Source organism: Alosa sapidissima, chromosome 22 (genome assembly GCF_018492685.1).
Source record: "Alosa sapidissima isolate fAloSap1 chromosome 22, fAloSap1.pri, whole genome shotgun sequence".
NCBI classification, from domain to species: Eukaryota; Metazoa; Chordata; class Actinopteri; order Clupeiformes; family Clupeidae; genus Alosa; species Alosa sapidissima.
Genome location: NC_055978.1, coordinates 3,505,862 through 3,530,982, shown reverse-complemented (window position 1 = coordinate 3,530,982; position 25,121 = coordinate 3,505,862). Strand labels below are relative to the sequence as shown.

At 40.9% G+C, this 25,121-nt stretch overlaps 4 protein-coding genes across 10 annotated transcripts in view; 3 read left to right on the top strand and 1 right to left on the bottom strand.

The window, feature by feature from the left end:
* Positions 1-2,155, top strand: part of LOC121697103 (zinc finger protein 572-like) — a 28,336-nt gene extending 26,181 nt beyond the window's left edge. For 3 of the 4 annotated variants that reach the window (XM_042078416.1, XM_042078414.1, XM_042078413.1), the window contains one exon: positions 38-2,155. In XM_042078416.1, the coding sequence (XP_041934350.1) occupies positions 38-1,794 (1,757 nt within the window). In that variant the 3' untranslated portion in view covers positions 1,795-2,155. The remainder of the gene's footprint in view (positions 1-37) is intronic. The other variant, XM_042078415.1, reaches the window with a different exon arrangement.
* apex1 (APEX nuclease (multifunctional DNA repair enzyme) 1) lies at positions 1,923-5,299 on the bottom strand. The gene is made up of 5 exons (XM_042078440.1): positions 5,185-5,299; positions 4,419-4,541; positions 4,083-4,252; positions 3,327-3,519; positions 1,923-2,947 (listed from the first exon to the last, which is right to left on the bottom strand). The coding sequence occupies exons 2-5, from the start codon at positions 4,471-4,473 to the stop codon at positions 2,433-2,435; spliced, it is 933 nt and encodes a 310-aa protein (XP_041934374.1). The 5' UTR covers positions 4,474-4,541; positions 5,185-5,299; the 3' UTR covers positions 1,923-2,432.
* A 91-nt stretch (positions 5,300-5,390) lies between these two features.
* On the top strand, positions 5,391-9,529 carry LOC121697117 (O-sialoglycoprotein endopeptidase). 2 transcript variants are annotated; one of them, XM_042078434.1, is made up of 12 exons: positions 5,391-5,587; positions 5,752-5,873; positions 5,955-6,074; positions 6,195-6,370; positions 6,550-6,645; positions 6,824-6,873; positions 7,253-7,331; positions 7,500-7,565; positions 7,959-8,049; positions 8,263-8,338; positions 9,105-9,203; positions 9,466-9,529. In XM_042078434.1, exons 2-12 carry the CDS (start codon positions 5,759-5,761, stop codon positions 9,503-9,505), a joined length of 1,008 nt encoding a protein of 335 aa, XP_041934368.1. In that variant the 5' UTR covers positions 5,391-5,587; positions 5,752-5,758; the 3' UTR covers positions 9,506-9,529. The 2 variants fall into 2 exon arrangements, with proteins under 2 accessions (XP_041934368.1, XP_041934369.1); XM_042078435.1 differs by having other exon boundaries at positions 5,678-5,873.
* Positions 9,530-14,886: 5,357 nt separating this feature from the next.
* On the top strand, positions 14,887-24,822 carry LOC121697409 (C-type lectin domain family 4 member E-like). 3 transcript variants are annotated; one of them, XM_042078935.1, is made up of 9 exons: positions 14,887-15,128; positions 15,356-15,457; positions 16,068-16,556; positions 17,531-17,687; positions 17,890-17,991; positions 18,407-18,448; positions 20,853-21,004; positions 21,750-21,859; positions 24,213-24,822. In XM_042078935.1, exons 4-9 carry the CDS (start codon positions 17,564-17,566, stop codon positions 24,373-24,375), a joined length of 693 nt encoding a protein of 230 aa, XP_041934869.1. In that variant the 5' UTR covers positions 14,887-15,128; positions 15,356-15,457; positions 16,068-16,556; positions 17,531-17,563; the 3' UTR covers positions 24,376-24,822. The 3 variants fall into 3 exon arrangements, with proteins under 3 accessions (XP_041934869.1, XP_041934868.1, XP_041934871.1); XM_042078934.1 differs by lacking the exons at positions 14,887-15,128; positions 15,356-15,457 and adding an exon at positions 15,577-15,684; XM_042078937.1 differs by lacking the exons at positions 14,887-15,128; positions 15,356-15,457; positions 16,068-16,556 and having other exon boundaries at positions 17,484-17,687.
* The last annotated feature ends 299 nt before the right edge of the window (positions 24,823-25,121 follow it).

The window sequence follows — 25,121 nt, the reverse complement described above, 5'->3', positions numbered from 1 at the left end:
ATCTATCTAACCGTTCTCATTTTCTCACCTGTTTCAGAGACACCGTTTGGAGACACCATTTTGTCTGCCCTATCCTATCAGCCATCTGTAGCTGGAGATCAACCGCCCCTCATCCCCGACATTATGCCTGAAGCTGGAGATCAACAGCCCCTCATCCCCGACATTATGCCTGAAGCTGGAGATCAACCGCCCCTCATCCCTGACATTGAGTCTTGGACAAGCCTTGTAAATGAACAAGAAAGCTCCATATGTTTAGAGGAAAATGGAGGTGTAGATGAGTTTACTGAGGAGTTTGAGGAGGACATGGCGGAAGTGGAATCAGAAAATTCTCAAAAAGAAGACCGGGATCAATGCAAAAAAACCTCTATAAAACCATTTGAGGGTCCCAAGGCTGTGAAGAAACCACATGAGGAAGACGTAGTGGAAGAGGGATCAGAAAATTCTCAAAAAGAAAACTTGGATCAATGCAAAAGAACCTCTGCAAAACCATCTAAGGGTCACAGGGTTGTGAAGAAACCATGTCACAAGGCTGCCAAGGAACTATGTGAAGAAGATGTGGCAGAAGAGGAATCAGAAAATTCTCGAAAAGAAAACGGGGATCAATGCAAAAGATCCTCTGCAAAACCATCTAAGGGTCACAGGGTTGTGAAGAAACCACGTCATAAGGCTGCCAAGAAACTACATGTATGTGATGAGGATGTGACTGAAGAGGAATCAGAAAATTCCCATAAAGAAAACGGGGATCAATGCAAAAGATCCTCTGCAAAACCATCTAAGGGTCACAGGGTTGTGAAGAAACCACGTCATAAGGCTGCCAAGAAACTACATGTATGTGATGAGGATGTGACTGAAGAGGAATCAGAAAATTCCCATAAAGAAAACGGGGATCAATGCAAAACAACCTCTGCAAAACCATCTAAGTGTCACAAGGCTGCAAAGAAACCACATCATAAGTGCCTTTCATGTGACAAGACCTGTAGATCGGCAAAAGGCCTCAAAATACATGCGAGACTTCATTTACATGATGTTGCATTGAGTTGCACAAGCTGTAAAAGGAGATTTAGTACGGACACCGCTTTGAGGAAACACATGAAAGTCCATGCCAATTCTTTGGACTCTGGCAAAAGCAGTAAAAAATCTAAAGCAAAAGGACCTTTTCCTTGTAGTTTGTGTGGTAAATCTCATGCCAAACCCAATCCACCCCCCTGCGATCAATGCGGGAAAAGGTATTGTACCTACGTGGGTCTCTACAGACACCGCAAACTCCACACAGGTGAGCGACCATACATCTGTGACTTGTGTGAAAAGGGGTTTTCTGGTTCAGACATACTGAAAGCACACATGCTAACACATACTGGGGAGCGTGCTTACATGTGTAATGTGTGTGGGAAGGCGTTTACACAAGGATGCGCTCTGAAAAGGCATCTAAGAATACACACAGGCGAGAAACCCTTTGCCTGTAAGGTGTGTTCAAAAACTTTCCGGAGCAAACCAGAGCTCGAGCTGCACACTCGAACGCACACCGGAGAAAGGCCGTACCAATGTTCGCAGTGTGGGAAGCGTTTTGTGGCATCGACTCACTTGAGAAACCACATGCGGACTCACACGGGGGCTCGTCCTCACGCATGTATCCACTGCGACAAGCGATTTGGGTCTCCTGACCAGCTGAGAAAGCATCTGCTTGTGCACACAGGTGAGAAACCACACAAATGTCCAGAATGCGGGAAGGGATTTTCACAGCAAGGCAACATGAAGATCCACCTACGAACTCACACAACCTGTAAGAAGACTTAGTAGCTGTACTTTAAAAAAAAATAGTTTTTGTATATTCATCGGAATAAAAGTTTTGTTCCTATTTTTATTTGTGGCTGAAATTAAAGATGTTCTTCTTCTGACACCATAGCAAATAAAAACAACTAAAATTTTAAAAATTAACATTTATTAGGGAGCATGGTTACAAGATAGCTCTTTGGAAAAAAATAAAAAGAGAGACTTGTCTTAGACTTAGTACATTGAAGTCATGAATAACAGTTTTAGTCTAAACCATGACAATTTGGTTTATGAAACAGGGTACATATTAGTATGTGTTTTTACAGTTTTAAACATCCGACAAAGTATAGACAGCAGTTTTATCAAATCATAACTCTCGGGGGGGGAAAAAAAATCATAGCACCAAGAATACAGCACAGGGTTTGACTGCCAAGCTAAAATGCCATTATCAAATTGTGTGGTTACAGTACATTTAAACTTAAAACGTACAAACCATGTGCAATTCTGAACGTATGTCACTCATCAGAATCACCAGAATTAGAAGCCTTTTGGATGAAGTGGCTATAGGAAACTGTGGAAACATTACTTTTCTGACAACTCACCTGACACTTTCTAATCTACTGACCAACTTTTCTACCACTGAGTTTAGTTACCACATGGCTTTACAAAGCCAAGTGCAGGGTTATGGGGCAGTGGTCACTGCCCATGGCAGTGTTGCGGATCTTGCTGTCGCACAGCTTAGGCAGTAAGGCCTTGGACAGAACAAAGTAGTCCAGTCGCCAGCCGACGTTTTTGGATCGTGAATTCATCATGTAGGTCCAGAAGGTGTAGGCGTAGCCTTGGTCGGGGTACAGCTCGCGGAAGCTGTCCACAAAGCCGGCCTCCAGGAGCTGGGTGAAGCCGTCACGCTCCTCTTGGGTGAAGCCGGCGTTTTTGCGGTTACCCTTGGGGTTCTTCAAGTCGATCTCCTGGTGGGCCACGTTCAGGTCGCCGCACAGGACCAGAGGCTTGCGCTTGTCCAGGTCGCTGAGGTAGGCTCTGAAGTCCACGTCCCAGGTCTTGCGGTAGTCGAGCCTCACCAGTCCGCGGCTGGCATTGGGCACGTAGGCCGTTACCAAGAAGAAGTCGGGGAACTCGGCAGTGATGACACGGCCCTCCTTATCATGTTCCTCCTTTCCTGAAAACGGAAAAAAGAACAGAGGTTCAAGAGGATGTGAATCAAGTCAACTGATGACCATCTTCCCAAATTATGCACCAAAAGTCACGTTACTAGAAAGTTTACAACTTTTAATAATTCTATTTACATAACTGAAAACACAAACACCCTTTAAAAACCTCTAATATATTGCCTTATTTGGATATCAAATTACTGGTTATCTAAATCTGATCTGACAAACTCTTCTGTGTAATCCTGATGAAAAAAGACCTTACACCATGCTAGACATCCCAAACCAATGTATTATCTTGTTACTGATACCTTATACAGTAAACAAATTGAAATACAATAGAAAAGATTGCTTTTCCTCCACACTTAAGCAGGAATGATGAGTACGTACCAATGCCGTAAGTAACATCGAGGGGCTCTGTTTTGCAAAGCATGGCTACTCCACTGTAGCCTTCCTTCTCCTCTGAGCCCGCCCAGTACTTGTGGGGAAACTCAGGCATGGAGGTAATCTCTGCAGGCAAGGCCTTCTCAGCACATTTGGTCTCCTGCAGGCAAATCACATCTGGGGACTCCTCACGTACCCACTGGTCCAAAAGGAAAATAAGAGATGTGAGGACAATTCTTTTTTTTAAAGATTTAATCGTAATTCATGTGCAACCAGTTTAATGATCAATGCATTACATTTGTCTGCTGTACTTAAATAACAATTACTGAATGGCATAATTTTCTGTTTGAACACACACCCACTAAGAAATGCAGAAAGCTAAACAGTAGAAAAAAGTAATGCCGGTAAAATAATCTGCTGCATGTAGGTACAGGCAGGGGTGTAGTGGTAAAATAAGAGGAGGGTAAACTATGAATTCTGTGATCACGGTAAGGTGTACTGCGCATTTTATCCTAGAGCGTTGAAGAGTATACATATTGTGAATGAATAATACAGTGTGATTTTTCAATGTTAAAAGTTGCAGTTGGCAAATAAATTCTTTTAGGAGGTGGATAAACTATTTCTGACATTTCAGAGATGGATAAACTGTGTTTACTTGTGTTTAGCCTCCACTACAGCCCTGCTTACCAGTACAAAAAGTAATGCCAGTAAAAGAATCTGCTGCATTTAGATACATGTAAATCTATCAAACAACCTACTCACATCCAGACCCTTTTTCTTAACCCATGCTCGAAGGCCATCCACATTCCAGGATGTGATCTTCATGTTGGCAGCAGTGCCATCCTTACTGGTCAGTTTGTCTGGGGGGTCTTCATACAGAATTGGGGCTTCAGGCTCCTTCCCTTTCTTTCCCTTCTTGGCCTCAGGGGGTGCTAAAAAAGAGATTAAGTGATTGATAAAGAAGTCACACACAAAATCCACCGTGCCACGGAAGCAGTTTTAATCTCACCTAACCAAAAGAGTGCAAGTTACAACGATCTTGGCATAACTCTTAGGATAAATGAAAGCTTTAATTTAATGTGAAACAGCCTACTATACCTGCTTCGTTCTCTCCATCGACGGCAACTTCGGTTTTCTTTCCTCGCTTGGACATATTTTCACAACGAAGACCACACACGCCCCTCAAGCACACAACACGCACACACAATAACACACGAGAGACTGCACAAACAAAATAGTGTTAACTCCATGTGTATGAAAACCCTATCATTTCAATAGAACCATTCGCACAGGTAGTATTGCATTCTGTTCCCTTCTTTTGTTTTCAAAGATTTCTGGAGGGATAATCACCTCCTACTGCGACCTAAGTACCTTACTAACGAAAGTTAAACTTCCTAACTTGATCGTGAATGTCTGAATCCGAGGATTAAATAATGCTAAACTGTCTGGCAGGGCCGAAGTTAGCAGGTGGTAACGTTACCTAAGAGAACAATTAGCCTGCTAACTGTTAAACCTAGCTACAATTAGCCTGCTGCAAGACAAGGACACAAACGCAATCAAGTGTGCATCTATTGTATTATATATCAATTCTCCATAATCGTCTTGCACCTCAGTGTGGCAAACAGCGTAATTTCAGACTTCAGGCAAAATTTACAATGAAATAAAGTCAGTCCTAAAAATGATTAAAAGACAGTGTTAACGTTGAGTTTCCGAATGAATGACTGCCATCCTAACTTAACGTTAGTGTTACTTATGGCTCGCAACTCGTGGTCATATTGCTCTATAAGCATTGACATGGTTGCATGCGCAGATAAACCCACTGCAAGATTAAAATGGTGCAGAGACCAATATGCCATAAACTCACCTTGCACGTTCAGAACTATCGTGCTAATCGCACCAGAACAAAACCTCCGCGTTCACTTTGTTGCAGGCAGCAAGGCAGCAACAAAGCAGATATCACAAGCACGCGTGGTTATACGTATAGGTGTCCCACTGTTGCCTGATAGTATTTCTCGTGTGTACACGTTACTGAGAGCTGGTGCAGCTCTTAGGGATATAATTGGTGCATTCTTGTTAATTAGTGATATCTGCTAAGGGGTTTGTTAAAGTGAAGTTAAAAGTATTGACACTTTATATTTCAATTTTGTTCAGGAAACACGAATGCGGTATTTGTTATGGTCCTGTTAAAGTGAACATGGCGCACAGTGTGTGAGTGATCTACATCGTGTCCAGTGTTTTTGAAGTTATTGATGAAATTAAATTGAATGGTAAGTATGAATGTGCTGTTCAGTTAATCTATTTAATGTTTAAACCTGGTTGCACCTGCCAAAACGCAGTCAAGACCCTGCATGTTGCAGGACTGATGGACTTGAAAAGTTAATTGGCAGCTCAGTATCCGCACGGAAAACTCCACTTGCGCTTCCTCTTGTAGTGTTGCCATGACTGTGGTCATTGGGTTTGAGGGAAGTGCCAACAAGATTGGCGTTGGCATCATTAGGGATGGCGAAGTCCTTTCTAACCCAAGACGCACTTACATCACTCCACCTGGCCAAGGTACGACGCAGTAACAGGAAATACATTGAATTAAACTTACACTACTGTGACAAACGATACCCTAACATTTGATCTTTGTAGGGTTTATGCCCAGTGATACTGCCAAACATCACCGCTCGGTAATTCTCACAGTTCTTCGAGAGGCATTGGATGAGGCTAGGCTGACTCCTGCCGATATTGATTGTGTAGCCTACACCAAAGGCAAGTATTTTTTCTTGGTGTTGCTGCCATTACTTGTCACTATATAGCTTGTCACTTAAAACCCAAAATGCCCATCTAGTTCCCCTGTACATCAGTTGTTGTCATGCTCCGAACCTGCAGGCCCAGGCATGGGTGCCCCTCTCGTGACAGTGGCACTGGTCGCCCGGACGGTGGCACAGCTGTGGGGGAAACCACTGTTAGGCGTCAATCACTGCATTGGGCACATAGAGATGGGTCGGCTCATCACTCAAGCCAACAACCCTACAGTACTTTATGTCAGTGGGGGTAACACACAGGTCAGCAGCACTGGGCAGATGGATGGCGAATCTGGAAAGATTTTACAACAGAAATTCCTTTTCACTGACCCATTGGGTTTTCCTGTATTTTAATTAATTCAATAGAGGTGAATGGGTATTAAATGTCTCAACAATTACATAATGGAGTTTTTTTATTGACCTGCTGTCACTGCCAACAGGTGATTGCTTACTCTGAACGGCGTTATAGGATATTTGGTGAGACTATCGATATTGCAGTTGGAAATTGCCTTGATCGATTTGCTAGAGTCATCAAAGTAAGTGTATGCTGGTTTTATGTCAGTGTCATCATTTTAGGGCTGCAACTATTAATAAATTCATTATGGTGGCCCAGAAGGGTCATACTAATTTACATTTTAGAAAACAAAATTACATTCCATTAACTCCATCAGCGAATCCTGAACTGCATTGTTTGTTTCTTTCCTTTGATGGCAGATATCAAATGATCCTAGTCCAGGATATAATATTGAACAAATGGCTAAGAAGTAAGTCATTTAATCAATATAAAGCATTTAGAGACTTTTCTGGGGCTTGCTGTATTATTTTTGCTTGGCATAAGGACATCTACTGTCCTTACTGTACTTGCTGTTGGAGGTGGATGCATGTTTAATGTATGTTTGTGTGTAATGTATGTATGCATGTTTTGCTTTAATTCCAAATGATTTTCTGTTAGTCAAAAGTTAAAGTTGTTAAAATTAGCAGAGGGGGCGTTTATTTCTCGCAATGGTGGATTCGGGAATTAAACCTGTCTGATTGTCAGATGGACGGCAACGTCCATGAACTATATCTGTGGAGTCCTTAGGGCAGTCATTGGAGCAGAGGCATGATGTATGTATAATTTCTTTCTGTTTGTGTGCATTTTAGGGGCTCTCAGTTTGTAGAGCTTCCATACACTGTAAAGGGAATGGACGTGTCTTTTTCTGGAATATTGTCTTACATTGAGGTAAGTCAACAGAAATCGTCCTCCTCACTATGTCTTTCATGCATGTACAATATATCTAACCTTGTTTTCACAAGGATGTGTCGTGTGTGTGTTTGTACATGTGTGTGTGTGTGTGTGTGTTTGTACATGTGTTGCGTGTGTGTGCATGTGTGTGTGTACTTTCCATAGGAAGCAGCTCATAAGATGTTGAGTTCAGGACAGAGCACAGCTGAGGACTTGTGTTTCTCTCTTCAGGTAACAACCTCAAGCCCCACTCATAACAGCACTCAAGGGAATGAAACCACAAGCCTAATCAATTGGCTAAACATCTAGTGGAGAGTATACATTGTTTATCATGATGATGATACAGTGTAAGACTTTAAGAGCGGCTTTTTCTTGTTTTTTTTAAGATGGGCACACTAGTGGAAACTAGCCATTTTAGAATAAGATTCTAAAGATAAGATTTCCTTAGCCACTATACTACCGTACCATCAATATTTGATATTTCTGCTATCCTAAAAAAAGAAAGTCATGGATTCTTCACTTAATTATTTCTTTTAAATAATTTCATGAGACTTCAGGAACTTCATGGCATGACTGAAGTAGATCTATCTCAGACTATTCTCTGGTGTCTCTCTGTCCTCCCAGGAGACGCTGTTCTCCATGCTGGTGGAGATCACAGAGAGGGCCATGGCTCACTGTGGGTCACAGGAAGTGCTCATCGTCGGGGGTGTAGGCTGTAAGTGCCACTTTAAAAATAGCCAGTAACCTTTCCAAGGCAGACTTAAAGATTAAAGAATCATATGCTAATCAAAGTGTGTGCTGTTTTTCATTCATAAATCCAATTATATAATGAGGATTCATTGTTTTAATGTTATGTGTTTATTGTCGTCTCTGCCCTAGAATGCAATGAGACAAAAAAGCTAAAAATGCCCCTTTTCTTATTCCAAAGGTAATCTGCGTCTACAAGAGATGATGGGTGTCATGTGTAAAGAAAGAGGAGCCAAGCTCTTTGCCACAGATGAGCGGTGAGATTTGGCTTAGTTACAGACCAACCATGTAAATGGTATTTAAAGACATTGTAACCACTGCTTTAAAGGCACCTTTAAAGGAAAACGCTGACTTTTTGGGTCCTCAGCTTATTCACCGTATTCCCCAGAGTTAGATAAGTCGATACACCCTTCTCATCTCCGTGCGTGTAGTTACTCGGTCTGACGCACGCACCCACCGCTAGCCTAGCACAGGTGCCTCGAACTGGCCGGCTCCAATACCCTATACCTCCCAATAGTGACGAAAAAACTTTTCCTATTTACATGCTGTGTTTGTATTGTTACATGTGTACAATTAACAGTGTCTAATGAGACACAGCCATTTTGTAAGCATACATATTTGGAACTATGTTTTAATTCAGGCAAATCACTGCTCCTTGGGGTTCGAAGAAGTACTACCGAGTTCTTTTGTCACTAAGCTAGGTTAGCGGTGGGTGCGTCACATCGAGTAACTATGTGCACGAGATGAGAATGGTATACTTATCTAACTCTGGGGAATATGGTGAATAAGTCCCAAAATGTTAGCGCGTTCCTTTAAGGTTTTTTTTACTTTAACATAACGATGGCACATAACCATTACATAATGACCGGCACTTCTGCCATTATCTAAATAGATGTTTAGATACAAGATTTAGTACACAAGCAGGTTTGATATTCAAAACATGCATTAGTAGCAGTGGTAGAGGAAAGTGGTAGTGATGTGTTTTGTGCATTTAAGACTTATTGAGATTTATTGTGTTGACAGATTTTGTATCGATAACGGGGCCATGATCGCACAGGCTGGCTGGGAGATGTTTCGCTCCGGTTACGTCACTGAGTTGCCTGACTCCTGGATCACTCAGAGGTAATCATATTGCCATTAAGACTTGTTCCACGTTAGAGTATGTATGGATGTCAGACAGATGGACACACACACACACAAACACTCCCAGTCAGACACACACACACACACACACACACACACAGTATATTTATGATTAAATTTAAACATTGCATTTATTGCCCAAATAGGATAGATTAAAAAAAACATCTTACTCTCAGTCCTTCCTCATGCTGTCTCATCACTACTACAGCCTACAGTAACCCGAGAGCTTCATGTGTTGCAGATACAGAACAGATGAGGTGGAGGTCACCTGGAGAGACTGACATTGGCGTTCCAGCTGTGGATGATAAAGAAATTGTATATAGGGGATGTTTGTGACTGGATCTGTGACTGGATCTAGATCTAGATTTGCTAGGCTAGGTTAAGACTGAGCAATGAAATATTGTCTTTCAGTATCAAGCTCTGCAATTTGTTTTCACCACTCTGATGTTATTCTGGAATAAATGACTTATTTTGAAAAAATACACCTTCATGTGTCTTTCTGTTAAATCAAGTAAAATTGATTGGTTTGAAGTAAGAATGGATACAGCGCTCAGTTTCATTGTCATGTTATAATAAGAGGAACACACACACACACACACACACACCAACTCCAATGCAAGGCATTACATCAAATGACATTGACATAAGACTTGCCATACAGTATTCTATTTGATCTGTTAGATAGATAGCAAGCTTCACCGCTGAGGGTCAAACCTTGAAGTAAAAGATATTATAGACACAGGAAGTTGCCATTCTTTTTTCCACACTAGCCAATGCCTTTAAATTCACAACCACAAAATGATCAGCTTTCACTTCATCAGAAACAGCATTACTGCTCAGCTGATAAAAATGTCTGAAGAGATGTTCTACTCTGCCGTAAAGTTAAAGGACAGAGAGCCAGAGAACACAAGAATTGAGGAGCACGGAAGGGGGAAGGAAGTCATGTTTTATGTGTAAAATGTCAGGATGTTTGTTACTTGTTTCTATGTATGTTTTTTTTGTTTACCAAATGTCTGACGTTCCTTTAAGTAGTTAGTAGTTTTGACGGAGATGGCATTTAGAGACTTTTACATCTGAACTCTTAATTTGTAAAATTATCTTTGGAGTTATGCTCCATCTTTCTTATGCACTGTCAAAGGGCATAAATGGATGCGGTACTGTACTGACAACCCTTAAAACGTTAAAAACATATAGCAGTACTGTATGTAATAGTGTATAATTAACCCTAAACTGGAAAACCTTTCAGTATCACACACAGAAGAGGAACATATTGGTGATGTTATATGCTAATGTCACTTTCAGAAGTGACCCAGAAGTGTACAGTCTACGTGTATTGTCCCTTTATGTTGCTTTTATGTCTACTCTTGTTTTATTGTACAGTGTCCATGGGTGACATGAAAGGCGCTTTAAATAATATATTTATAAATTATATATAAATAAATAATTTAAATAACTTGCACCACTATGTCACTTTCTTTCTTACTTAGGTCAAACAGAACTACCCAAGCCTTTTATTGGCCTGACTTTGCACTAGTATTTTATTGACTGTCTATGCACAATTTAAACCAAATTTTGCTGCTCTTATTTTTTTTTCATTATTATATGTGCCCTCTTATTTACTTACTTTTTTGTTTACTTGAATGTTATGTTTGTCTGTGGACTTAAATTGGTAAAATATGTCTTGTCTTCACCGTGGGATAGAGAGAAACGTAATTTCGATCTCTTTGTATGTCTGGAACATGTGAAGAAATTGACAATAAAGCTGACTTTGACTTTGACTTTGAAATAAAATGTATTATTATTATTATTGTTATTATTATTATAATAATAATAATAATAACAACTAGATGTACCGCAGAGCAGTACAAAATATGACCGCCGCCCAGTCCAGCACATTTTTTCCTCAAAAATAAGTCACCTTTGTCAAATTTTGTTCATTTCCTACTTTGTTCCTTTTTTTTTGTTTGTAATTGAGTGTGTGCAGAGTGTGCACAGTTATAGCACTTTTCTTGACACTCAAAGTGCTTCACAGGAGAAGCGGAATCACCAATGCGTAGCACCCATCTGAGTGATGCACAACAGCCATTATGTGCCAGAATGTTCACCACACACTAGTTTCAGGTGGAGAATGAAGGAGTGAATGAACCAATTACACACTGGGAGGATGATTACAAGGCCAAATTGAATGAACCAGGTTGGGAATTTAGCCAGCAAATCAGGAAACCATCTACTCTTTGCAATAAGTGCCATAGGATCTTTAACACCATGGTGAGTCAGTTTAACATTCATGCAAAGGAAAACATCTCCTGCAGTACAGTGTCCCTGGCACTTCAATAGGGCATTTGTTTGGTGGCTTTTGGCCACAGGGAGGAGTGCCACCTACTGGCCAGCCACCAACACCACTTCCAGCAGGAACCTACTCTTCCAAGGAGGTTTCTTATCCAAATACTACAGTAACTAAGCCTGCTTAGCTTCAGTAATTCAACAAAGTCAGGGAATCTGCTGGTCTGGCTGCTGGCTAAAAACAAAAGGTGAAAGGGATATATGATTCTAACTGTCTCACTGAATTGCATTATGCACACTCAATTCTCACTGGTATCTGCTAGACAACAAGTACCAAAACATGATTAGTTCATAGATTTCACATGTAAAATACATTTTATACAACCCCACCCCCTTCTTGCCTGTTCATAATTCTGTGTGTGTGTGCGTGTGCGTGCGCGCTGTAGGAACAGAAATTTGTCTAGAGATTGTTTGAGAAATGAAGTCTCAGTCAGCTTTATTCTCAGCTTTATTCTCTTTAATCTCAGAGAGCTCACGAATATCCGGAGACCTACATCGTGTTGCTAACAGACGCAGTCTGATGTTACAAACAAGGAAAACACAATTTATACCCCCCTGACAAGTCAGACAAGACATGACATCTCCATTAATGGTACGCAAACCTGTTTACGACTTAGTTACCCAAGGGTTAACCATATCTATAAGGTTGTATCCCATAGCGTCTATGGAATCCAGTCAAGATTGACCCCAAGACAGTAAATAAGATCTTGGGCGCCAACCCGTCCGGAGCAGGGCCTACACAGACTCCTTCGAAGACACACACACACACACACACACAGCGTGTCGCACCCACACACACAGCATGGCTGCGCAAACACCTTGAACATGGCATTCCACAGATGTTACCTAATAAATCTCTCCTTCACTTTCTGCTTACAGCAGCGTCTCTTGATGGTTGAATATAGCACACACATATATGGTGAACACCTTTAAGGCCAAAATTTCTTATTACAGCGCGTGCATGTACTTGTGCTTGTGTGTGTGCCTGTGTGTGTGTGCATATGCATGCATGCGTACATATAGTGTGTGTGTATGTGTCATACGTATGATTACTATGAATGTATGTGTGTGCGTGTGTATCTGTTTATGCACATGTGTGCATATGGAATGGGTTAACATGACTCCTGGAGGCAAACATATGCAAAAAAATGGGTCATCCTGGGCCCTACAGTTCTCAAGATATTCACAGAAAACTGTTGGTGTACAGTCACTAAATGTACAGATAAATTAATTTACAAATGGTTCCATGGTATCCATGTGGGGCTATATGCCCACCAAGTTTCGTGCACCCCGGTCTTTTCAGTGCCCCGAAAAATCTTTGACGGAAAATTGCTCATGCGGAAAAAATAAATAAATCGCTTCACTGCATGGCGGTCATCGGTCATAATAATAACAACTCCTGTGAACCGGTGAGTAGGGTCTTATGCTGCTTTAGCTCTGGACATTTAACTGAAAGGATATGCATCCAGACCAAAGACATACCAGATATTAGTAGCCAGGGTCAATGGCCAGTCCCTCCCGCTGGTACGTCAGCCATAGTGAGATATTAGACTAGGTTGGGTTGTGTGGGTAATGGGGTGGTTTGTATGTGGGTTGGCTGGGTTGTACTGTATGTACTTTTTAAGATATTGTGAATAAACAAAAAAAAACGTCCCCGGCATTTTTGTCAAAATTTAGTTATTTATATATTAATTTTCTGTGACACATTAAAAAGATGAGGTGAGGTGTTTCTGGTAGTTGTATGCATTTTTGGACATTATCTAAAGAGGTTTGTTCCGCTTATCAGTAACTCTATGGAATTCTAAGACTTTGAAACTCTCAGAACTCAGAACGTAGATAGAACCTTATGATTGTAAGGGGGCGAAATGTGAATTCTGTGTGCATGGTACAGTGGTGGATGATGGTAGGCTACAATCAGTTAGTAATCAAGGATCTTTGATACCACTTATAGGCATGGTTGTGTATTAGGAAATAAACCATTACAGATGGTCTGGTCAGCCTTTTTGTTTCCTTCTTTGTGGAGGATAATTCCGGTATTTAGAACTTTGAGTCCCTTTTCAGGTTTGTTATGGATGAACTAGAGTGGTGAAATTTTGACGTTTGGTCCTCTCTCGATTTTTCTGACTCGTTTGGAATCGCCTTTACTGCTTCAGAGTGGTTGCCTATGGGCATTCACAAACATGTCCTTAAAACAACCCTTCATTTTCAAAACTGTGCAACTCACCGAGTGATTAGTGGTGTTTGTTGATTATTAAATAACAAATATATCGGCGTAATGTATTTTTCGTATTATTTGCTATTGTGGAACTATTTTTTCAGATACCTCACAATCGCGTATAAACTTCCGCTCAATATTTGAGCCTGAAGTAGACAGTAAAAGAAGGTCTCGCGGAAAGACTACAACCAAATGTATACAGCACCCCTTTCCGTTTCTGGTGGCGCGGTAATATCAATGTGAAATGTCTTCCATCAGAAATCAATGGGATTTTACAAAATGGCAAATAAAACACAACAGAAACTGTATTTCGCTACGCTACTTGTTTTGGAACATCAATGAACATCACTAAACACACGGTGAGTTGCACAGTTTTGAAAACGAATGTTAAGGGTTGTTTTGGACATGTTTGTGCATGTCCATAGGCAGCCACTCTGAAGTAGTCAAAGGCGATTCAAAACGAGTCAGAAAAGCCGAGACGGGACCCATCGTCAACATTTCGGTATCCACCACTCTAGTTCATCTAAAACAAATCAGAAAAGGGACTCAAAGTGCTAAATACCGGATATATCCTTTAACTGTCCTTTCATCCTTTAACAGTCTTCTCTTAAGCGTGATTGTGCTTGTATGTCTGACATCTCTTTTCAGGCCTCTGTTATATCTCCTGACTTCAAAAGGACGTGAGATCTTTATCACAGTGGCGTGGGTTTCAGCAGAGCCCGTCTACGACGTCATTGACACATTTGAAAGGCTTTTAAGAACAATTAAGTGACTTTAAAAAATATAATACTCAACCAAGTGTATTTTCTTTGCCTCCCCTTTCGAGTACAATACTCAAATTACTTGAAAAAAAATTATATCCCGAGAAAAGTGGATTTTGAGGGGTACAGCTCCATAGACCTCCATGCATTCTGCACTCGTGGACGAGCGCCCTCATGTGGAACCACAGAAGGAACTGCAACCAGTTCAGAAACCGGAAGTTTTCCGAGAGTGGCAGTTCTCCCCTTATTAGACATTCTCTGGTTTCAGTGACATTTCTTTCCAGCATCTCCTGTACACTCAGGGGTAGGCAGTCAGTTACTCTCACTTCCTTTGTCAACGTCGGTGGCCAATAGTGCCATATGGTTAACTATCTGTATCTGTGGGCAACACAATATGTTGATTTCTCAGCCTTACTCATTAATGTGAACCACAGTATACCAAGTATAAGCAAGAGCTGGATAGGAATTAGTTGCCTTAGCAAAATGCATAGCAAAATGCTCCAATCAAATCTTCAAAGGTTAAAATGCCTCAAGAAGGCTGGCAACATGACGTACGCTAAAGATATGACAAACAACATTCAACAAGTAAGAATGTGTTTTCTCTATTTCTAAATGAAGGGTCTGATTGTCCTGTTTGTGCTGAAAATTGCCACAAAAGAATCTGGTGTCTATTGTTTAATGTCTCTTTTAATGGTGTTTTATTATGAGGTCAATATAATAGGCATATAAATGAGGCTATTGATATGGAACCAGTAAAATAGTAAAAAACAACATCTAACGACCATTTAAAACAGACTCATCTGTTTACACAGATCATTATTCGGAGTCACAAGGCATGAACCACAGGTGTACCTGTACTAATATTCTGCTGATCTCACGGTGTGTGTCTGGATTCATCGTTCTGAGTGTGCTCTGTGAGTATTAACAAGCCATTTTGGGTGCTCTTGTGATGGAAGGATGGAGATCACAAATTTTTTGTCTTTGATTACTCAGGAGTAAAACTGACTAAATCCATTATTAATTTTGAAGATTTACATCATGCAGAAAATAATGAATTCAAGGGATGGCTTCTGGATTGGTTTGACAGATTCTGAGAGGGAGGGATATTGAACATGGGTGAACAACACTGATCTCAAACTAAGTAAGATATACAGTTAATTGCTTAAAGGTACTCTAAGCTATGTTGGGTAACGTCACTTCCGTTGACATTCAAACAAAACAGGGAGTTAGCTCGCCCCTCCCTCCCCCTCTCTTGCAACTGAAACTCTCCGGAACACGCATCTCGTCGGTGAATGGCTGGAAAAGTTTGTTATGTTTCATGGTCCAGACTGCACCAGGCTGTTTTTGTTGCCGTTTTTGGAGCCTGGGCTGTCTACAGAGACCATGCTTTTTTTTTACAGTATATTCAGGGTACAAGTAGCTAGCGGATTGTGAGGAGATGTTTGCTATATGTGACAAAAAATGTTTTTGCTTAGAAAGCAACCTTTAACAAGTCTGAAATAAATTAAAACATTAATCCTTCAGGACACACCAACAACTTTTAAAGACGCCGACGGCTCCTCCGACTGATGATGGCACAGGACACACCAAACAGACTCGAGTCCCTGACCTTGCCCGAATGTCCGACGACGTCGGACGGCCGATAATCGGCTTGATGGCCTCATAACTCAGCCACTATGCCTTGGCCAAAGAGGTCCCCAGGGACACCGGACCATCCAGGAGAGGGAGCTTCTCTTTGTCCAAAATGTCAGACAGGGCAAGCCCTGGGATAGGGCGGAGCACTTCATCACAAGTGAAATCCAGGGCCATCCTCAACTCGGTGAACTGGACACGCGTCACCGATGGGTCATCTGAGAAGCTCCCTGCAGCACACCTGGAGAAGCGCTGCTGTGTTCATGGCCTGGCATGACTGTCCCCCGCAGGCGTACGCCTTCTCGGAGAGGGAAGCCGTGACACAGCAGGTCTTGGTGGGCGGAGCAGGCCGGCCACCACTCGAGGGGCACGTGGGGAGAGGTAAGTGGCTACCGCATCTTCCACATGGGACAGGAGGGAAATAGCCCAGTTGGTCCGCATTGCACAGCACCCTTGGACCAGGGATGTAGTGGAGGCTAAACGCAAGTAAACGCAGTTTATCCACCTCTGAAATGTCAGAAATAGAGTTTATCCACCTCTTATTAGAGTTTATCCACTTCTCAAAAGAGTTTATTCACCAATTGCAACTTTTAACATTCAAAAATCACACTGTATTATCCACATTCACAATATGTACACTCATCAACACTCTAGGAACTGTTTAATACCACTGGTATTGCTATAAAAACATAGGACAATAAACTCCACAATCCCCAAACATGTTCTGAATGCCTTTTTTAAAAATCGATACCGCTTCACAGAATTCACCGTGATCACAGAATTCATAGTTTATCCACCTCTTATTTTACCACTACATCCCTGCCTTGGAGCCTTGTGCTGAGGCGGGGTGGTCAAGCATTGAATTTCATTTCATGGTATCGGAAGTCCTACTTTCTCGGTTCCTGAAGGTGACGTTGTAACATCAAATGTTCACATGATGCAGATGGCATTAAGGTAGCTACGTGCCATTTGTCATTTCGTCTTTGTCTCGTCAGGCGAAATTAACAGCAGTTAATTGTACATGAAAACAGCACTAAGTATTTTTGATCCAAAATGAACAAAAGCACTAGATTGGTTTCACGAAACCCATTCACTTTGTGAAGCCTGACTTACAAACAGGCAGGCAGAGCCAGGCTATAACAATGAATAAAGGTATTTGGAAAAACCTTACAGAAAGCTTTTTTTTTCTCTTTTTGTCTTATTTTCACAGGGTGGTCTGGATCACTGATCTGCATTGTGCTGTAGTGTAGTGACGTATTTGTATTGCCTCTAAAAGGTTTGCTCAGACTCCTCCCCTTATAGGAAAGGAAATGAACTCAGATTGTGCCTCAAACAAGTTTCTATTCCATTGTTAGGTTTTTCACCTAAGTGACTTGTTCACCTCAACAATGCCTGTCCTCGAGGAAATATATCAAAATGCTGCAATCAAATCTTCAAAGGTTAAAATCCCTCAAGAACGGTGGCAGTCAGGTCAATGGGTACCCCAAAGATACAACAACCAACGTCCAACAAGTAAGCCTCTTTGTTCAGTGTCTAGATGAGGGTTCTTCTTATCCTGTATAGGCGTTCAGCTTCTTACTGTCGCTAAAGCTTAACTTCATCATGATCTTGGATAAAATAGCCATAGAAATTAAGCTATTGAGGTAGAAGCAGTAAATTGTTACTTTGAAGATAACATCTACTGATCATTTAAAAGATCCATTTGTTTACGCAGGTCATTTGGAGCCGCAAGACCACAGGTGTACTCGTACTAACATGCTGCTGATGTCATTGTGTGTCTTGCTGCTGTGTGGGATCATAGTCCTGGGTGTTCTCTGTGAGTATTCTTTTGGGCGCGGTAAAATAGTCACATTAATGTCCCTATGTAGAAATAAACCAGTAGATTGTAGTGGGGTGGGGTGGGGGTGGGGGGGGGTGGGGGGTTAAAATGATGTGTTGATGTTGTCTGAGACCATCAAGGGCTTGCGATTTAAGTTATTGTAGCCTACACATCACACAACTATTTCGAAAAAAAAGAAAGAAAAAGTGAAAGAGCCTTGCATCTTTCACAGAGTGCACAAGCATACTTTAATGGGGTTAAATGAAGCTATTGCTATTGTCTAATAGCTATTGTCTGTAGCAATCAAGGGGTTGTGGTTTTAGTTGCTCTTGGGCACATCTGCAACAGGAAGTTAGATGTGGTTTGTGTGGGCCTGGTGACAGTTATTGTCATTATCACTATATTCTTACAGATGCCATCAAGGAGAGGACCCTTCAACAACCAAACAATACAGGTGTGTTGTGGTGTCAAATTTTAATTAAATAATACAAACTCAAAAGAATTTCAAGCAACGTAGATGAATACTGCAGATGATGGCTTTAATGCATTCCAGAGCATGGGTTCACGAAGCAAGCTGCTTCTGACTTTCTGTACATAGTTCTTATACCCTTCCTTCTCATATCGTCACTTGTTTGTGTGAAGACAGAATAGGAAACATCTCCCATGTCTTCTTTGCACATGTACATTTGTACCTCGGTCTTCAGTCTATTTCCCTTCTAATGACCTCTGACCTTGCTGAACAGCCGCTTAGTCTGCCCAGTCTTACTAGGCATACTGTACATGTCCTCCTGGCCCCAAGCATGTGTATGCCTTAGCTATAATTAAAGGGGATGCATCCCCTCTATTGAAATCCGAAAACTTCTTATTACAGTGCATGAAAATGCACTGTACTGTTCTTCCTAGGCTTCTTATTACAGTGCATGAAAATGCACTGTACTGTTCTTCCTAGGCAACTTCTTCTTCTTATTATTATTCCGCTTACCACTTTTTCCGTACGCAATTTCTCTTGAACAGTTTAACTTAGAAACTTCATTCAAACTTTGTAACGTAGGTCTTCAAACAGATCGGGTTGGTATGACTTTTCAACTTTGAAACTTTTATACTTTTTAAACTATTAAAGAAAAACTTTTTAAAAATCCCCATAGACTTAACATTGCAGATTGTGACATCATAATACGGCCGTTAAAGGAGAATTCCGGTGTGATATTGACCTAAAGTGTATTGAAACATGATACCGAGTGTGAACGTATGTCTCATAGCCCATCTCGGCTTGTCCCCTGCACTCCAAAATCTGGCGCTAGTTAGCCGATGCTACCAACAGCTTTTTCAATAGTGGTGCTTCGGCATCGGGCTAGCCATGCAAATAAATCACTGTTTTACACCCATTTACGAGACTCAATGTATCTCCACACTTCATTGGTAGACTTCCGAGGGCCCTGACATTTAAAACGAGACATTGAGAACTTTGAAAAAGCACTGGTAGTTTACTTACAAGACGATTTATACAGACAGTATCTTCACGAAGTTTAGCATTTGCAGCCATCTTGAATTTAGTCATGATAAGTCGAGCAACGAGTAAGAATGAACAGGTATGATAAGGGATCGGATTCCAAAAATAATTCAGTGGAAATGCATGGATTCCAGTTGCTGCTACTGGAAGCTTTTATTAAGCTATGCAACCACCATGTCTATCCTAGCATCACCGTAGTAACCATCTCTGTATTATCTGTTTTAACTATACATGATATTTTACATCACAACTTTAGCATTTTCATGCACTGGTAATTCCTTGGAATTGCATTTCTAGTTATTATTATTATTTTTCTTTTTACCTTTTTGTGCGCGCTATTCAGCCCAAACCGCTTAACGTACAAATTTGGTTCAAACACTGTTCCGTAGATCTTCCAAGGCTTTACCGTCCTATCCGTTTTTCATTTTTGAGAAGTTTATACTTTTTGAGATATTTGTAATTAAAAGTGTATTTTTCCCCCATAGACTTGAATGGGGGCTGTGATGTCATAATAGAGCCAGCTGCGCTCGTTAAGTAGTTCTCAGAGCAGTTCCCAGGCTAATCAGAACACTGGCACAGGTGTCACCTGTGAGGAATTCAACTGTCTCAGCATACAATCTAGCTCTACCTGAACTACATATCCTGTTAAAGTGTTTCCTGTGTGTCAAAATTAAAGTCCCAGCCATATCTCATGCATTCAGCATTATATCTCCAGAACGGCTTGACGTACATGCTTCAAATTTGGTACGAGTGTTTTTATGGACTCAAAGATGAAGTGAGTTGAAGTTGGAGGTTGAAGGTCAAATATCAAGGTCAAAAACACCTTGAGTATGATATCTCAAGAATGCCATGTCACACAAGATTCAAATTTGGTTACTCCAAAAGCACCTTTGCAGGTATCACAATTACCCTACCAACCAGCTAGCAGCAAGCCCAACAGCCCCACCAACACCCTAACCAGCAGACTGCATCCCCTCGTGTAATTCCTCGGAATTGCATTTCTAGTTACCTCCTGCTGTTTCACCACATGGACCTCAGACAGTTTTGACAGAATGTTTTCATAAAACTACTACATAATAATAAGAATATCTTTTTATAAAGCTACATAACTACATAAAACTACCACAGTGTCTAGTGACACTAACACATAAGGCTTCATCTTTGTTACAAGTTTGACAGTTTGTAAAGAAAATGAATTAGTTTGTACCAAAGGTAAAACATGGAAGCCATGTAGTGTGGTTTCTTTGCTTTATTCAAAAGAGCATGGGATGTTTATTTGCTTTATTCAAAAAATTATGGGATGGGGATCCTGTAAAGCAGTTTTTTGGTATTGATGTTTCACTGACAGGGTCAACATCAGGCCAGTGCTCTGATGGCTGGGAGCTCTTTAATGGCACATGCTATTACTTCTCTCATGATGCGCTGAACTGGACTGCAAGTAGAGATGAGTGTGTCACAGCTGGTGGCCATCTTGTGATAATAAACAGCAAAGAAGAACAGGTATGGACATAAAAGTACACTAGGTCTAATTCAAGACTCTTTTCTTCAGTGGTTCCATGTTGGTGGAATGAGTTGCCCAGTGCTTTCCGTTCCTGTGGTTGTTTTGGGTTGTTTAAGAGGGGTCTAAAGACATTCCTGTTCAACATGCACTTAGTTCTTTAAGCGCTTCTTATGCGTTATGGTTTGTATAATATTGTTTTATTTCCATTAGACTGTTGATTAATTTGACATTATTGTTTATTATTGATATTGTCCATAATGTAGTCTTACCATGTCATCGTTTTTATATTATTGATTGAATGGACATATATTGTTTATTATTGCTTTTTCCCTCATTTTCATTGCTTATTTTATTAGGCTATTGATTCAATTGACATTGTTGTTTATTATTGCTATTCTCCTTATAGTTTGACCAACATTCTAATCTGTTCCCTGTTAAATTTTAAATATTATGTTATTTTTGTGTGTCGCTTTGGACAAAGGCATCTGCCAAATCCCATAACCATAACCATAACCAAATGAGTGTTAAAATAAAATAAATAAAAGTTGTGGGTTCAATTCCCACCTACTACCATTGTGCCCTTGAGCAAGGCACTTAACCCCGAGTTGCTCCAGGGATATTGGCCCTTGTAATATGTTAACTGAAAATTATATAAGCCATCCTCACACCAGAAGAAATGTATGTAGAATATGTAAATGCAATAATTTGTGACTTTGACTTTGCATACATACATTTGTTTTGTAGATCTACATTGCTCAAAAAATAATCGATACAGATGGCTTCTGGATCGGTTTGACAGATTCTGAGAGGGAGGGACATTGGAAGTGGGTGGACAACAAAAATGTCAAACTCAAGTAAGACACACAGTTACCTTTTAGTTGCTTTTCAAGAGAAATGAGGTGTGTGTGTTGGGGGGGGGGGGGGGGGGGGGGTGTTCACACTGATAGACACACTGATTTGGAAGCGAGACTTCCAAAAACACAAGATGCAGAAAGTTAAAAAATAGTTCAACTATTAGGTTGCGTTTTTTCCAACAATCGGTTGTTGCTGAGCTGCCGCCTGCCTGCAGTGATTTCATAGACAACATGCAGGCTAGACAATCAATTTCTACCTCGCATGTTTTTAACACTCAATACTTTGGAATACTCACGTTCTGGAGGTGAAAAAAGCATTAGTGTGAACACCCCCTAACTCAGCCAGCAGCCAGACCAAAGTATAACGTGTCTTTGTTGAGGCTAAGCAGGTGAGGGCTTGGTTAGTACTTGGATGGGAGACCTCCTTAGGTTGCTTCTGGAAGTGGTGTTGCTGGATGGCCAGTAGGTGGCACTCTTCCCTCTGGCCAAAAATGTCGATCCTAATGCAGTGATGGGAAAACTGTACTGCAGGAGATGCTGTCCTTTGGATGAGGCATCAAACCGAGGTCCTGACTCACTGTGGTCATTAGATCCCATGCACTTATCGATAAGGGGGTTCCCTGGTGTCCTCGATCATTCAATTTGGTCCCCTAATCATTAGTGATGGCAGTCTGACACTGAAGCTTCGATAAGTGCTTCAAACCATTAACTACAATTCCATTTGAACCACTGCTCCGAAGGTTGCTTTGGTACTGAAAAATCACGTGACGTATGACGTTCAAAGCAACAGCTGCTTCATTCTCTGAATGAATCACCTGAGTGGTTTCGCAGCGCCACTAGTCAGGTGCTGCCACTGCAACTGGCACTGGCTCGTTTTGAGTCTGACTTGTAGTGTGCTCAAAGTAAAAACTTTAATGCACAACATTGCGTTTTGATTCGTAGTAGCCTCTACAGTGACACGCATTCATTTGTTCTTATCAATTTATTTTCATTACTATGGAAGCATCTTGGAAGAGAGACATGTGGGAAAACTTTATTCTGATCACTCCTGATCAATCTTTCCTGTCCACTTTCTAGTCGGGATCATTTAGATGCAGCCTTAGCACTTTACCAGGGGAGGTCGCTGTTACTGAAGCTTTGAGCAATGAACCCATTTTCAAAACAATTGTTCTAAGTGGTTCAGTGCTTCACCAAAGCTTAAGGGAAAATGTATTTAGCACTTTGAGTCCCTTTGGACAGGGTTGTTTTAGGACATGTACAGTATGCCTGCTGGCAGCCACTCTGACTAGTCAAAGGCGATTCAAAACGAGTCAGAAAGGTCGAGACAGGACCAATCGTCAAAATTTCGGTGTCCACCACTCTAAATACCGGAATTTTCCTTTAATTTACCCATCACTACTAATCATCCCCCCAGTGTAATCTGCCCATCACCCAGGTGGGTGCTACACATTGGTGGTGGTTAGTGAGGTTCTCCCTTCCCTGAGGTTCCCTCTTCCCTATGAACCATTACCAGTCATCAGCCATCCTTGTGTTTGGCCCTCATCCTTATTTGAACTCATTGGCAAAGTGAAACCAACTTCACCATGGTGTCAGTCAACAACAAGGCAGTTATACGCAGTAAGTTACTTTCACTATTGACTGATGGGTTACCATCGAAAGCATAGGCTGGAAAAAGCAACACTTGCCCAAATATTTTTCGAATGACTAAATAAAATGTTTATTTATGTTTATAAACGTTTAAAAGGTTTCTCTTGGTCAGTGGCGTAATGCGTTTTAGGTGGTGTACAATAGCGATCTCCTGGGCGCATTGTTTAAAGAATAGACGTGCAAAATAAGAAAATAAACTTTGTGCCGGGTGGAAAACGAGTTTTACGCCATGCGCCAGGGTGCAAAATAGGGGCCCTAATCCCTATGGACAATTCATTCCCTACACTGGACTATTTGAACTTTCTGACACTAAATAGGATTCATGCATTATCATACTAGATATGTAACCATCCTACCTCTTTGTAACATATATCTCAGGTGGCTTTAAACACCATGTTCTATTCTCTACACCTAACTAACCTTTCATTTATCATGTATACAGACCTTACTGCCCTGTAACTGACTCTAGGCAGACAGGTCAGGCCCTTGAGTTGTGGATCTGCTCGAGGTTTCTTCCTATATGTATCTCCAATTCTAGGGAGTTTTTCCTCGCCCCTGTTACTCATGGGTTCTCTTTGGATGTTTTAACACTCTGTAAAGCGCCATGATACATGTGTAATGTTTTGGCGCTCTATAAGTTAAATTAAATTGAAATTGAAGTGCTTTGTGTGTTGTTGTTGCTAACTCTTGTTCTGGTCTTCCTCAGGTTCTGGTACCAAGGCCAACCAAACAACTCTGGTGGAGCTGGCAACAAGCATAGCACTGGAGAGGACTGCGGCTTAGTGAGAGACGTGTCACAGGAACACAACTGGTATGATGAGTATTGTGGTGCATCTAACAACAGAATATGTGAAGCCCAGTCCAAGTGAAATGCTACACGGTAGTAAGCAGTGTTGGGTCAGATTACTTTGAAATGTAATCCATTACTGAGTACAGACTACACACCATTTTTTGTAATCAGTAACATAATCCAATGGATTACAAAAATAATTTAACACGGTCTGAATGCTTTTGGTTAACTTTTTAATTTCTTAAAAATTAAATACATTAGATAAAAAAAGACACCCATGACGCAATCGTGTCATGATGTCATTTTTTTAACCTTAAAAAATCAAACAATCAAACTCATTTTGATGCTATACTGACTTAAAATACGGAGAATAGCATGTCTGACATTGGCAGTGCACGCCCAGAATACCTTCTATTGCATTATGAAATGTTATTCTCACGGGTAGGAACATTTTGTCTGTTTCAGAACAGAAAAGTGTATAGAAAAGGCCCTTGACTCTGTGTATGTTTGCGAGTGTGTGTTGAGGGTGCAAGATGGCCTACTTGACAGGTAAAATACTGGCATTGTGTCCTACAACATTCCGTGTTCATTCACTCCAAATTGGGTCTATGTTAATTCTCTGACTATTAACAACGCTGTATATTGATTGAATGATCATGTAAAACTATGTTATGTATTGAAAGACATAATCAAAATGTAATGTAATTTTTGACAATGTAACTATAATCTAATCACACCCTTGTTAAATGTAATCTGGTCTGATTATAGTTACTTGGTTTTTGTAATCTGATTACGTAATCCAGATTACTTGTCATCAGTCACTAC